This window comes from Puma concolor, chromosome D4 (genome assembly GCF_028749965.1).
Source record: "Puma concolor isolate L17-30 chromosome D4, mPumCon1.1.hap2, whole genome shotgun sequence".
NCBI classification, from domain to species: domain Eukaryota; kingdom Metazoa; phylum Chordata; class Mammalia; order Carnivora; family Felidae; genus Puma; species Puma concolor.
Genome location: NC_141679.1, coordinates 45380074 through 45393443, shown reverse-complemented (window position 1 = coordinate 45393443; position 13370 = coordinate 45380074). Strand labels below are relative to the sequence as shown.

The window sequence follows — 13370 nt, the reverse complement described above, 5'->3', positions numbered from 1 at the left end:
TGCCATTTACCAATTACTTGGGGTTAATTGACTGAATGGTGATGGTAAATCTATTAGCGGATAGTCCCGTCCCTTTCTATCCCCTTTTAAACACCAGCTCTGAACCACTGTGGAGCGGTTGTCCAATAAAGCTACTAATGCACAAGCTGGGCCCAGATAGTGAGTCTCGCCGGAGAGCGGAACAGATGTTTGGGCAGGGCTGGGACACCTTCACAAAGAACGCCCAGCCATCAAGGGGAGGAAGCAGACCGTTGGCAGGGTCTTACCTTGGGGTGTCGTTGGCATTCCGATTTCATATTGTCCTTTGATTTGACCTTTGAAAGAATCGTGAGGCAAGGTGGCCTCCTGGAGAATTCTATCGAAGTGGATTACTTTAGTGTCCTAGAGGGAGAGAGTGACGGCTATGAATTTTTAGCCTGGCATCAAGGCGCTCCAGGACGCACAGCGTTTCAGCCTAATTGCATTCCCAGGCCGGTTGAAAGCTCTCAGTCTTTGGCCTTTTGCCTCGTAATGCAGCTGAGGCTCGTGATTATGATACCATGATGCATGTCCTGTCACGGTTTACTGCTTAATTAATTCCTATTGTAAAACATAGCACTACTGAGGACTAATGTTATTCCCCACCTCGAGAGCTGCTCATCTCATGGAATTCATTCCACAGAGTCCACGTCTTCACCGCCGCGCGGGCCTGAGCCCCTGCGACGGGATTTCTGGCGAGGCCAGGATCCCATCCTAGGTCTTTTGCTATCAGACGCATCCTATCAAAAAATCTGGTCTGACGGTTTTATTCAGCTCACAGAAAGTGGTTACTGCCTTTGTTTTACTCTGGGTTCATGCGGTACTGGCCCCTGAGCAGAAGGTACTGGATCAAGAGAGCCTGTGTTCTTAAGCCACTTTTCCTTAGGTTAAAAATATAGTACAGGGGATACATCCAAACCCAGAGATGTGAGTACCGAGGACTGCCGAAGGATTTGATTTTTCTTCAAACCGTGCATTCCACATTTATTTGGAAAGGGAGACCCGGCACCTCTAACCTCCCCAGCAATTGAGCGGAGTCTGGATTGGCTGCTTCTTAGGAGGAAGAAAAAGCTCTAAGGAGAACCACGCTTTCCTCAGAAGACAGGTTAACAGACTAGAGAACAGCTCCTGTACTTCTAAAATTATCTTCAGGGAGGTGGAAGTGAGTGGTATATTGGGGTATTCCTTCTCACAACATGGAGAAGCCTCCCTGAGAAGTCTTCTGCTGAGAATCATCACCTCCATCTTGGGAGATTGCCTCCATGTTACAGAATCCCCCGTGGCTACAATCCCGAAGGCCTGCCTCTAGCCCCGGGGCAGGACACATAGGGTCCCACGGTAGACAGCATTTCCCTGTTGGTAGCCAAGGCGATCCTACAGGAAGACCCGAACGTACCTCAGGCAGAAGCAGTTCAAGCAAAGCGTGTTCAGTACTTGCCCTCAGTGAAAAGGCGGCTTTGGGACAGAAAGAACTGTGGTTGGTTTGGTTTTTTTAAATGTAATTAGACCAAGAACAATGCATCTACCTTTTTATAATTAAAAACCAGGGTTGGGGAAAGGAGCCACCGATTTAACACGTGGATCATACCCCCCTTTAAAAACCAACAAAAACCCCTGCCTGCATGGTACCCCCTAAAAGGCTTCTGTGGCAGGAAATAATCCATCACGAATGTTTTCACCATAACCGTGATCAGAAGAATGAATTAAGCAGCTGAGATACTCTTCCTTTTCCACTACGTGTACACACCGTGTGCCCTTGCCTTCCTTTCTTATCTATAGTCACTCTTTTATTATTATTTGGGGGAGGTCTTTACTGTTGCAGAATGATGCAGGGCGAGGGCACCAAGGTGGGGCCACACCGCATCAGCAGAGCAAGGTGATGCCTATAGAGAGGCAGACAGCCCTCCTCGGAGGACCAGCGGGGTGCTTTTAGGCCTCGTGGCTCCTGTCATCAGAATAAGACGGGGTTGATGCTGCGCTTCTGATGTTCTAACCATCAGGATTCCTGGAAGGGAACCCACATTTATTTTTCTTTATGAAGTCTTTACTTAATTGAAGACGTGGGTGCATGCTCTAATAATTCAAGTCGTTAATGCGGTTCCCTTTGGCAAGTTGTCCCGAGCGCCCCGCCTGCTGCACTACTGGTACTTTGAGGCCATCTCTGCATCTACCTTGATGTATTCTTACAAGCTCCCATAAAAGTGTGGGGCTCATTTAGGGAGATTGATCAGGTCCGGTTCATTTGTTTGTGGCTGCAGGCGGGTGGGGAGGGTGCCGCGTGGGGAGGAGGTAGGAGGCCTGTCAGCCAAGCCCTGGAAACCTATGAGACACCCCATCCCCTGGCTGGCAAATGGGTTTATTTGCTTCAAAATCAAGCAGCTTTTTCTAGAAGGTATCTTTATTGCTCTGTTTTGTACTTACTGTTAAGTCATTAGCTAAACGGAGTCACAGAAAGCGATTTTCTTAAAGGAGTTGTCATTTCAAAGGGAAAACCTAGGACTATGTTTTACCCCTACATTGTGATTTAACTACTCTCCCTCATCTTCTGTTCTCCCTGCTTTCTTCCCTTATCCCTGCCAACTTTTATTATAATTATTTTTTAAAGATTCAAGTAAGCCTTTTCTGAGTTTTAGCTTCTGGCATTTTCCCCCGCTTCATTTGTTTTAGTGTCAATGAAATGGCTAAGAGTCAATGAGGGGAGGTGGAGAGAGCACTGGGTCTGATGGTTCCTGTGCTGTCCAGTTACCTCCTAGAACATTAAGGATAAGTTTATGTGGTAATCATCATCACGTTTCCTTGATCTGTGTCACAATTCCGTTTATAAAGAAGCTTTCATTTATCCTATTATCTTATTTGACCCTCTTGCACATCTGTGTCATAGGTAAAACAGGTGCCATTATCCCCATTTTGCAGAAGAGGAGGAAATGGAGGGTCAGAGGTTATAGTGTTCTGTGCAATGCCATTCAAATAGTGAGCACCATCAGAACTGATACACATAATTTGGGACTCCATTCAGAATGCTTGGTCACTTACCCAGCGGCCAGCAGTCACACTCTGGGACAATTGTCATTTGCCTCCCCTGTGTACATTGAAAGCCTATTTTTTCCTGTCCTGAAGATCACTATTTTTACTAGGCCTATACTATTTCTTTACGATGTAGCGAAAAAGATAATTTACTCTGGAAAGCACCCTTAATTCAATTGATGGTCAACACATACTAAGTATTTGATTGCCTTGAAAAGTTTGTGTGTGGACATAGCTGTGTATGTGCCTCAGTATGTGTGTAGATGTGTGTGGGTGGCTTATCCAAAGCTCAATAACTATTAATAAAACAAATGAGTGTCCGCCTTCCATCTTGTTAGTGTTAGTAAGTTCCTGCTTGGTAAGTCCTTTAACCATAACTGGGAACAGCTTTTCTAATCTTTTGATGCATGTAGTATTTTAACCATAACTGGGAACAGCCTTTCTAATCTTTTGATGCGTGAGCTAGAGATAGAACCCTGAGTCCAGGGCTTTAAGTAAGGCCCTCTGTCTACCTACCCACACCCCACTCCTCCACCCCCGCCATCCACCCATATAATAGGTGGTCAATGTAGTGGCTTAAAAGTTGTCATTGAGGGGCAGCCGGTTGAGCGTCCACCTTCGGCTTGGGTCATGATCTCGTGGTTTATGAGTTCAAGCCCCGCGTCAGGCTCTGTGCTGACAGCTCAGAGCCTGGAGCCTGCTTCGGATTCAGTGTCTCCCTCTCTCTCTGCCCCTCCCCCGCTCACGCTATATCTCCCTCTCTTTGTCAAAAATCAATAAAGCATTAAAAAAGTGCCATTGAGGATGTAGACTCCTTGCCCTTCTGCTCTGCCGTCTTTCCCAAGACACATATTCACTGTCTGTATCCTTCTTAAAAATTGTCCTGAAATCCCAGCGACTTCGGACAAAACAAATTAAATAGCAGTATCTGCCACATGCTGCAAGTGGGTCTGGGGAGGCCAGCGTTTTAGCTGGGCCTGTTGCCACTTCCAGAAAAATCCAGCTTCCACTAGTAAAAACGAAGGGATAAATGGATGTTAGATAGACAGGTTGCTGTGTCTGTCATGATTTCACAGTGAGAGTAACTTGTTTTTTTATTATGAAACCTGTAGTTCCATCTGTAAAAAATAGTTCCAGCCATTGAGTAAGGCAAGAACAACTCAGTCTGGAGCTGTGTGATTAATTGGATTGGGGTTCAATATGTCTTTTATGCTTCTGTGGAAGTCAAATATGTCAGGAATGGGGGGCACATTTTCTATGGAGAGCCACTGACCCATAGGGAGTAGTTCACAAACTTACTGTTTTTTAAAGAAAACTAATTGTAAGAAGAGAGGGTCAAAAGTTTCCTTTCTGCTGCTTTCAACCTGAAATTAGGTAATGTAAAACTCCATTGAATAAATAACAGGCTACATAATGAAAACTGTTCTCTTCTTTAAAGTTATTGAATGGAGAGAATGGGAAGCAAGTGATAGGAGGGGAGTGGAGGGTTCGCCAATTTTCTCTGCAAATATTTTTTTCTTTCATCCTGATGTTGATTTGTTTTCTCTCTCCCACAAAGCTTGCTAAGACTAACCCCCCCTCCATGCCAGTTTACCTACAACATACATCTCTAAACTCCATGCAACCCCAGCACAGCGTCCATTTTGGATAAAATTACTGGTAAAATAAGAATGGAGAGACACATAACACGAGGAAAGATTCTCCCAAACCCGCAATCAACATCATTCTTAACCTTGAAACCTTAGAAGCGCCCTCTTGTAAGCCAAGGCAAGACAGCAACAGTACCTTCTGCCATCTCTTTCTGGAAGTTAGAGCCAATACAGTAAGAAACGAGGTATGCCTATTCCAAACGAAGAGACAAAGGCTTTCCTTTTCTTTTTATAGATAATGCATTTTCTAGATAATTCATTTTCTAGATCATACTTATTACCCCCAAGTATTCAAGAGAATAAACGGAACACGACTCTAAGTAATAAGTATAGGTTTTCCTTCCTTTTGTTGACGTATAACAAAGTGTATAGCTGGAGGAATTTTAACAGAGTGAATGTGTCTTTTGTGACCGGCACCCAAATCAAGCAACAAAACAGTTCCAGCCCCTTCCAGTTCCTCCCCATGGTCTTCAGAGGGTGGAATTGTAGTTGGCTTTTATTTTTTTCTTTGTGGGTTTTTGTACTTTCTAAGCTTTCAACAATAACATAGAAAGAGAAATGATCATTATTCTGTGTGTGTGTATGCGTGTATGTGTACTTTTTTCATAAGGAGTTTTGTTATTTCTAGGATGGAATTTCCTTACTCTAGTCACTATCCATTGAGTCTGTAACTAATTTTGAAAGGGGTCTTGAAATTGTACCTCCCTCTAACCACCCATACAATAAAATAGTCTATTGAGGACTTGAAAGCAGAAATCAGTTTAAAGGATATGAATGATGAGAACAGGTATTCTGTTCTCATTGAGAATTTCAAAGAGTTAACATTCCTTTGGCTTGTTACCAAAGTGGCTAAGAGAGGGTTCCTTGCCATCAATGGCATAGGACCTTCTTGCCATAAAGGAGAATATCAGTCTCTTGGTTCTATGTTTGATCCCCTCCCTCCCTCCCTCCCTCCCTCCCTCCCTCTCTCCCTCTCTCTCCCTCTCCCTCGCTTTTGATGTCCATTGCTTATTTCCCAAAATTTCTCTTCTTTATTCCCCTAGATCGTGAACCTTATAGAAGAAACTGGACACTTTCATATCACAAACACGACATTTGATTTTGACCTTTGCTCGCTGGACAAAACCACAGTCCGTAAACTACAGAGTTACCTGGAAACATCTGGAACATCCTGAGGATACAACAACTGGATGCATCAAAAACTATTGTTTTGTTTTGGTTTTTTTTTTTTGGTTGTGATTTTTTTTTGTTTGTTTATATGAAAACACTCAGAATGATGCAACCAAAAGGGAAAAAATAAAAATCAAACAACCTTCAGCTTTATTTTTCTTTAAAGCCAGTCATCATCTCTTGATAAAGGAGAGGTTAAGCAAACCAGCCTCAGCGGACCACTCTTCTCTCCAAGGAAATCCCCGGGAAGAGTTAGCCTGGATAGCCTTGAAAATAAATCAAACACAACACAAGAAAACTTAAAGAATGTGTATGGTATCATGTATCTCTCTCTGTGGCGGTTCATTCCACAGGACGAATGCATATTCAACACACTGCCTTATTACATAACTGATCTATTTATTATCGCATACAGATATTCTAAAGTCGTTGAGGGAATGACACCACAAGACATTATAAGTACTTGTACTTGGTCCCATGGATGCTCTTTCAATGCAGCGCCCTTGCCATCCCAAGCCCAGTGACCTTACTTGTACACCGTGCCACTCTCCACCAACTTTTCCAAGTCCTTTTACTCGTTGCAGTCCGCATTTGCCACCTTTTGTTTTTCCAGTTCCAGGACACAAATGATCAACTGGGGGGACCAAATTGCCACCCTGATTTGCTTCTTTGTGGTCTTTCTTCTGAGAGTTGGGGCCCAGCCCTTGGCTGTATCCATATAATGATCTTGGACCATGGTAGAAAATGCACCAAATAGGATCATATGAATTGTTGTCTAGCCTTAGTCAATAAACCTGTAGGACTTTTAACCAAGTGTACCTGTAAACGTCCTGCATCCAGCATTGTTGAGCTGTCTTCAACATTCTTGTGTCTGTTTTACTGTTCTAATACTAGATAAATATGGAAGTAAAAGCATTCCACAGGATCATCGTTTAAAAAAAAAAAAAGGAATTCTGGTTCTGTTTTCTAAAGAAATGTAGAAATTCTTAATTTGGATCTATTTATTAGAGTTTCAGCTTTCTTCGGCTGCCAGTATGTTCTCCATCTTTACCATAAAACCTGGGATAAGAGATTTTTGTTCCTGTATGATCCTCTTAGACTCTTTTATATTTGGAAAATGAAAATCTTTCTTTGGGGGAAGATTCTTGGTTATTCTGCCATAACAGATTATGTATTAACTTGTAGATTCAGTGGTTCGATCCTGTTTAGTCACTTGCTTATGTTTCCAGAAGGATTTCTTGTATTGGTGAAAATAAAGATGGCTGGGGAGGGGGGGGATATTTTTGTTCTTGATGTACCCTGTTTTAAAACTAGAAATCTGTCCTGTGGCATGCAAAAGAAAGCGAATTATTTTTAAAAGAAAAAAAAAAAAAAAACCCCGAAGTACTTTTGGTGTCATTATTCCATCCTGTCCATAAGTGGAGATATGCAAAGTGAGAACAGCTCATCTTTCAAGTTTTTGCTAGGAACTCAACCGAAAAGAAGGGGAAATGAAGAAATACTTCTGGATCCAAAGGTTCATTCACTGGATCAGCCTTAAGAAAGCCTCTATGTGTGCGAATAGACCGGTCTCTAGGCTCTCCCTTGTTTATTCCAATGCCAGATGCTGTCTTTTCATACAGAGATTAACTAGTGTCTGTACAGAAAATGGGCTTTCCAGACCCATTCTTTTGGGCAGTAATGTAAATGCAGATTGATAATGAAGTTATTTCTGCATTTTAAAAAGGGGATTTTTTTTTACATTGTTTCTTTCTATCCAAAGACACTATTTTTTTCCTTTAAAAAAATTATAATACAGCCATGCTCCTTGTAAATTACTTCTGAAGCGTCCTCCCCAAGGACAAGTGTACTTTTCCCGTAATGTTATGATTCTCGATGGTTGGCATGAACCGCCCTTGAAGCATTTGTTGTGTGTCCCCTACTCAGTGTTTAACTCCAGAAACACTTCTGGAGTCATTTTGGATATAAGGTGACTGATTTGTGTGGTTTTAGGCGTGGTTTTAGTTGTGTCTGGTTCTGTTTTTAACTTTGCAGATGAAAGGGGGAGGGCGATGCTTATATGAATTGTTTGCAAAATTTAGAAATCTTTAAACGTTTCTAACTGCTAATCCACATACTCTAATTAAGCCAGAAATGGATGTGGTTTAACTGAAATATCTGTGTAGTGTAACTAGAAATGTATATATGTAGTTCGGGCCATTTTTATTTTTGTAACTAAGTTGTATGGCAAAAATGATTTGGCGGCGTGACCATTTTTCTCGTTCCTCTGGCTGTTTACCAGGAAACTAGGTAACATAAGCGACCAAACAACAAGGACAACAAGAAGGGAAGCTACTACAGTGATAAACTTTAGACCTAAAATTTAGGCAATAAAGCAAATGTCTTCAGACTCTCGTCAAAATGTAAGTTTGTAAATTTAATAACGAAAGTCAAGAAAACTTCCTCATGGACACAGCAAAAGGAGCTGTCCACAAAATTTCCAGAGTGAGAGTCACATTGTTGATTTTTTGCAAGTTGTATTCTTACTCTCATCGAATCCTTAAATGCAGAAATAATAAATCCCCTTTTGATGAATTTCAAATAGTTATACTTCTCTTCAAGTAACCCTCTCAGTTCTGCCATGTTTATAAACACCATTGAAACCTGTCAAAAAATATATTTGGCACATGCGTATCCTAACAGGGGCGTTGGTATTCTAAGCACAAAGGAAAAATGGCAGGGTTTAATTCCTTAGATAGATAGGTTTCAAATAAAATCAACTGGGTGATTGCGAATATGGTTTGAGACAGGCTGAGTATGAGAAGCTTTCTTTAAATTTTCCTCTAGTACTTTGGGGTGGGGGGGCAGCCGGGTGCGGGGGGAGGGATGTGTGTCTAGAACTCCACCCCCACCCCTAATAAATTAGTTTTTGCCTCTGGTTTTGCAGCAGGATTATGCTTCCATCCTAGTTAGCATATAGCAGTCACGTTAGCAACGAAAACGTTTGCCGTTATAAACAGCTTCACTGCAATCCACTTCTCCCTCTCCCTTTATGTAGACAAACAGGCGTGTCCACATATGCTTGCATATCTCGTCCAAGTAGGGGAAAGCGTAAAAAGATCGGGAGACAAAAACTCTACAAGAGACACCTAGGCGACTGTGCGAAACAGTTTTAAATTGCTAAGCCAGTGTCTCTGACCTGAATCACAAGTCCCCTTTTTGTGGAAAGAGCCGATAAAATTGGTTTTCTTCCACCAAAAATGTTTCTGCCGATCCCTTTTCCACACCCAGCTAACCTTTCGGGAAGACAGCTCAGGCCTACCTGATATCCCACATACCGTTCGAAGCCCCACCGTTCCAAGGATGTTCAAGGTAACCTACCTGTTTATAAGAGACTTTATTCTTAAATGCTTTAACTCTACCTAGGGGACAGAATTGGGTGCCCAGTGGTGGACGTGGTGGCTTATGTTCATTTCTCTTGTGGGAGTGATCGGCTCAAGACTAGTTTGCTGTCCGCTCATTTCGTCCCACCTTTAGCCTTTTGTGTTCTAACGCTACGCGCTGCACACGCGCGCGCGCACACACACGTCCTGATCTTGCGCCAGACTGTTGCTCTAAAATTAGGAATGCGATGCCGAGACCATTACAGCCGCAGTGAATGTTGAGTTGCTTCCCGTGGTTTAGTTTCGTCCTGGGCTGGAAGTCTACATCTTTGGCCCCTTTTGTTTTGTATGATGCTTTTGATCGTGTAGGCACGGCCACCCCTGGATGTTCCTTGTAAAGATGCCTTGAGGAGGTCGATTTAAAAGGAAGACAAAGCCACCGCTGTCTGTAAACTGTAAATATGTATTTTGGCACTTGTACCGCAGTAGGTGCAAATCGAGTTCTGATGGGAATGCTGACAGATCCTTCATGGTGGCCAGAGCTACTGTGCGGTGCGAAAATAAATGAAGCAAAAATGTATTCTTGAGATTAACAGTGCAAGGCCAGTACATTTTATAAATCTGTCAGTATCTTCTTTAATGGAGTATGTGCAGTGACGTTGAAAGATACACTGTGTATGTGTGTGTAGAAGCTATTCTGTGACCTACAAGGCATTCGTAAGATGTATTTCCCATTTCTAAAACCCGTGTTGAAATATAAGTACAGATTGACAGAAATAGGTGTTTTACTTAAATTCGTATCTAATCTTCCGTGGCTCCATTTTCTTTACAGGATACAGTCTTACTGATTTGTTAAGAGGCATTTGACCAGAGTTTGGTTTTGCTTTACATACAGGGAAAAATGAGCCCTTAGCTTTCCTCAAGAAGTGATGTTGCTCCTCAAAAAGAATGAATGGAGAAACCAGAACCAGCTGAGGGCACAGCCCAACTCCCATTCATTTTTGAGCGCCCGGTGTCCAGCACCATTTTCGTGTCCTAAAAGTCATTTCTGAAGCAAAAAAATGGTGGGGCACATTCTTAGAATAAAACAGTTGACTTGTGCGTGACCTTTTCTCTCTTTCCCCCTGTTTCTCTGGAAGGTTTGGTTCATAAATTAAACAATGGGCTATCACCAGACAAAGCCCAACAAAGGCTCTACATTTAGCTTAGCAGCAAGAAATGCTACCTTGATTAGACAGGAAGGAGAAACTCGACTTCAAGAAAGAGAATAGAATGCTTTGAGCTTGGCAAATAACCAAGGGAGTGGATATAATGCTCCGGTTAATAGTAGACTTACATCAAATTTGAGAAAGTCACCTTATCTTCAGACCGCCAAGCCACTGAGGAGATTATAGTGGACCGCCTTGTAGGTTACCAGCTAGGAACTGATTTTAGGTGTGGAAGCACCAGTCCCGGATGGGCTTGGCTGGCAGCTGAGCTTTGTAATGACCGTGCTTGAACCGAACTAATCCCTTCCCTTGTTTCGGCATGCATACTCATGTGTTTATTTTAAAATAACGGCCTTGCCTTTTCTCCAGCATGGAGGAAGTCAAGATGAGCGGCTCGGTCACGCCGAATGAAGACAACTCCGGATGTCGTCTCCAAGTGCTGTCACACAGGAAGGGTGCGGAGCCACCACTGGCCCCGATACGCTTGTTCCACCGTCTCTCAGAATCGTATGCCCACTTGGATAGGCAAGGGGTCCCGGGGAGAGATGGCTGGTCAGCCAAGGCCTGGCGCCCAGACCTGCCTGCTTGGTAATCCAGGGACATGGTGTCTAAAACTGATGGGCGTGTTTATTCTGATTGGTGGAGTCACAAAGGGTATTTTATGGCTTTCCTTGCCCGGATACCACCCAAATAGAAAATCCTGAGCCCATTTCAGTGCTGCGGCTTTCTCTGTCAGGTAATAGTATCCACACCTTCCTGTTTACGCGGTCCCCTTTTGTAGCGGCATTTCCAGGCTTTTCCAGAGGTTGTTAAACTTGCCCTGGGCTGTCAGCTTAGCCTCTTGGTCTTAATTTCCCCTTAATTAAACGAGGGTAACCAATATGGTTCCCAAGGGCTAGGGAGAGAACTGCGTCGCACCGACTGGAAAACATTTCAGCAATTATAACTGGGCCCTGTAACTGTTAAATAACTACAGAAATGGCCTACCACCTGAATGGGAAGGCTGCTGAGTCCGCTTTTATAATCACTCAGGGCACTGGGCGATCTGCACAGAATAGATGGCCCCAAGGAGTGTGGAGAGGTGGGGGAGCAAAGGCAAAGCTGTTTGCTCATTTCCCCCTCGTGATGATGTCTTCGACCACATGCAGCCCCTGCCACAGAGTTCTGAAGTTTCAAAAGGGGAGAAAAGGATAAATCCAGGCCATTAAAAGAAAATAATCAAAGCTATTGAAAAGATAAAACAAATGCGTCGCCCTAAAAGGGCCGTCTGTGCAAGTAATAAGGTTGAAATAGTGATACTGATTTCCTAGCCGAACGGCGTTCCTCACACATGTGGTTTGTGTATCCGCGTCTGGGTGGGTGGTCCGCTGAGAAGTGCTAAATGCAGCAAGATGGCTTAGTTGTTGAGCAGCAGAGGGAAGCTTTAGGACAGGCTCAGCCCGTGGCATCTATAGCCCCCACAACATAAAGAGGCTTTCCTTTTGCTTTGTTCCAGGAGGGAAAGTTTTAAGTTGGCTTAGTCATTTAAATATGAGTCTCTATTCTGCACAGAATTAATCAAAGGGTAGGAGTTTTTTTGTGTGTGCGTGTTTTGTTTTTTTTTTTTAAAGCACACCCCCTGTCCCTCATCCTAGCCCTAGGGGGTGGGATGTATTGCACGGAATGGAATAACTCTCCGTTTCTTCTAATTTATCCCCTGGGTACTAGGCAATGATAAACATCTCCTTTGAAAGTGATGCTATTTTAAGTAACACCTCAGTCTAGATTGGACAGAAAAGAATATAAATTAAAGGTACATATTATGAATCTAGTCCCCAAACGCCGATGGGAGATGGGCTCCCCAAAGGCACATTAATGTTCATGAGAATGATTAAAGAAGTACCCTCAGTTCAAGGTGGGATGGGGAGGCTTGTTGAAGGAGACTTGCTTCTACAAAGAAAACATGGTACCCGTTGATGGCTTTTGACAGACATGAATCGTTGCTCACTCATGTCTGAAGACAAGTTGCTTCACAAATACTCCTCAGAACTGGCAGATACTGTGGTTTTTATTTTGACTGTCAATCACTTGGGTGATAGGTCATTGGTTTCCACCTTACAAATTTGTTTGCAGGTCAATTGCCTGCCTCCCCGCCCCCACCCCCACTAGAATGTACGCCCAATGAGGATAAAGACTTTTCTTGTTCACTGATGGCTCTTCAGGACCTAGAACAATTCCTGGACATACTAGGCACTCCTATTTCTTAAAAATGTGGGAGACTTTTGTAAACATTGACCGCTTAAGACATTTCATGAAAACAAGTTTTAAGTTTGGAAAAACTGCCCAGTGCCTGACCCTGTTGGAAATTCATGAATTGCTACCGTATTAAATCTCTGGTGAGCTATGTGTTCTAACAACAACCAAACTTGTTTAGCCTTATTTAATCCAGTATTTCTCCAGTTGTATATAACACAATGGTAGTTACAAAAGATCACAGATATTTTCCTTTTACTCTCCTTGATCAAACTAGTTTGTATACTATGTTTCATTCTTCAGGGCTTACAACATAGATTGGGATGTTACGGGTTCAGAGAAGGTCAACACAGCTAATTAATATCTCCAGAAGGGGTTTTCTGGGTTAGGTAACCATTTAGCTTCCTGTCCAAACTGGAACGTTTTTGAGAATTAAAAGGGACATTAATAATTATCCCAAGACAACACAAGTAAACCAAGACTGTCTTTGGCAAACTAGGATATGTGGTCACCCTATTCTTAAAGAACACCTTTGGGGTGGTGGGGGGTTGTGGGGGTGGCTCAATTGAGCATCCAGCTCTTGACTTCAGCTCATGTCATGATCTCAGTCATAGGATCGATCCCCATGGTGGGCCTGCTTGGGATTCTCTCTCTCTCCCTCTATTCCTCTCCCCTGCTTGCTCGCTCGCTCGCTCAAATTAAAAATA

General features: G+C 43.0%; 1 protein-coding gene across 2 annotated transcripts in view; it reads left to right on the top strand.

Annotated features, from left to right (window-relative positions):
• The window catches only part of MLLT3 (MLLT3 super elongation complex subunit), a 288616-nt gene extending 280181 nt beyond the window's left edge, over positions 1-8435 (top strand). For both annotated transcript variants that reach the window (XM_086685391.1, XM_086685392.1), the window contains exon 11: positions 5735-8435. In XM_086685391.1, the coding sequence (XP_086541517.1) occupies positions 5735-5866 (132 nt within the window). In that variant the 3' untranslated portion in view covers positions 5867-8435. The remainder of the gene's footprint in view (positions 1-5734) is intronic.
• The last annotated feature ends 4935 nt before the right edge of the window (positions 8436-13370 follow it).